The 1,424-nt window shown below is 46.1% G+C and overlaps 1 protein-coding gene across 1 annotated transcript in view; it reads left to right on the top strand.

Moving 5' to 3' along the window:
* Positions 1-96: 96 nt before the first annotated feature.
* NPTXR (neuronal pentraxin receptor) overlaps positions 97-1,424 on the top strand; it is a 27,483-nt gene continuing 26,155 nt past the window's right edge. Inside the window, exon 1 of the mRNA XM_072421104.1 lies at positions 97-830. Within this exon, the coding sequence (XP_072277205.1) occupies positions 282-830 (549 nt within the window). The 5' untranslated portion in view covers positions 97-281. The remainder of the gene's footprint in view (positions 831-1,424) is intronic.

The raw sequence follows: 1,424 nt of genomic DNA, 5'->3' as shown, positions 1-1,424 counted from the left end.
AAATAAAAAAAATGAAGGGGGGGGGGGGAGTGATGACGTCTAACCTTCCCCTCCCTTCCTAAGTCAGAGACTAAGCAACGTCTGTGCATTGGAGATGTTGGTTTGATCTGATTCTCTTCCATGTAAGACTTGCTCCATGCAGCTGGGGCAATAAGGGCTTTTTATTTTTTTTTATTCCCACCAGCTCTCTGAACCCCAGGGGTGTAAGCCTGATTTCTTAGCTGGCTGGTTCCCCTGTAGCTGTCACCCTGAAGTTTCTGGCAGTATTACTGGTGGCAGGAATGCTTGCATTCCTGGGTGCCATCATATGCATTATAGCCAGTGTGCACCCAGCAGCCAAGGGTGCTGTCCTTGGTGCTGACAATGAATCTGCCCCAGCCGCTCCCAATGAGAAGAGCTTAGGAGCTCTCCATGGTGTGAAGACCTTGTATGGATCTAAAGATTCCTTCCTGGAGATCTCCGGATCCAAGAGCCCCCCAAGCTTCAGCAGACTGATCTGCACCCCTCTGGCCATGGAATGCCCCTCTGATGTGCAGAGAGATTCCCCCCATCCCCGGGCAGAAGACATGCAAGCCTTGCACAGCACAGCGGAGCAGCTCAGGCACACCGTGCTGCAGCAGAACAAGCAGATCCTTACCGATCAGGAGGCCATCCGGGAGCTCACCGGCAAGCTCAGCCGCTGCGAGAACGGCCTGGGATACCGAGAGGGGGCAGATGGATGGGGCCCCAAGGAAGGGGCCATGGGAGATCTGCCCCTAGACTCCCCCCAAGCTGTGCAGGAACTGGAGGAGGCGGTCAGGACATTGAAAGATCGCATTGAAAAGATAGAGGTGAGCAGAAATAGTCTGGAAATAGTTATTCCCATCTAATCATAGGAGCTAGGACAGGAGAAATGTACTCATATTCCATTTATTATTAGATAATGACATGATCCTGAATTGTGCATTCATAAAAATCATCCATGGCAGACAATGCATGATGATCTGATGGCTGTCAGTCCTACAACCCAGGGAGGATGAATGAGTGCTAGTAATGGGTGTATGGATTCATCCCGATCTCCTTACTATGAATCTCAACCTATTCCAACCTACTGACCATGAAAATGGACTAATGGACTGGTAGGGACTATAGTAAATGTTTATTAGATATTTTAGCTAAAACTGATTGTATATAGTTACTGAAAAAAGTGTGTGAGTACACACATAACCCCCATTCCATATATATATATAAACAAGACTAGGGTCATAAGAATTGTTTTGCTACATTCAAACTAAAGTCTTTTTTACTCTGGCAAATACCCTATGATTAGTTAGTCTTAAGTATTCTATTTATTCTGCTTACTTTAAATGTTTCAATGCCTGTAATCCTCAGAAATTACACATTTTACAAATCTGAAATACTGGATCTGAATAAAGTACAGCAGG

Source organism: Pyxicephalus adspersus, chromosome 8 (assembly GCF_032062135.1).
Source record: "Pyxicephalus adspersus chromosome 8, UCB_Pads_2.0, whole genome shotgun sequence".
Taxonomy (NCBI): domain Eukaryota; kingdom Metazoa; phylum Chordata; class Amphibia; order Anura; family Pyxicephalidae; genus Pyxicephalus; species Pyxicephalus adspersus.
This window is presented reverse-complemented; position numbering and strand designations above follow the sequence as displayed.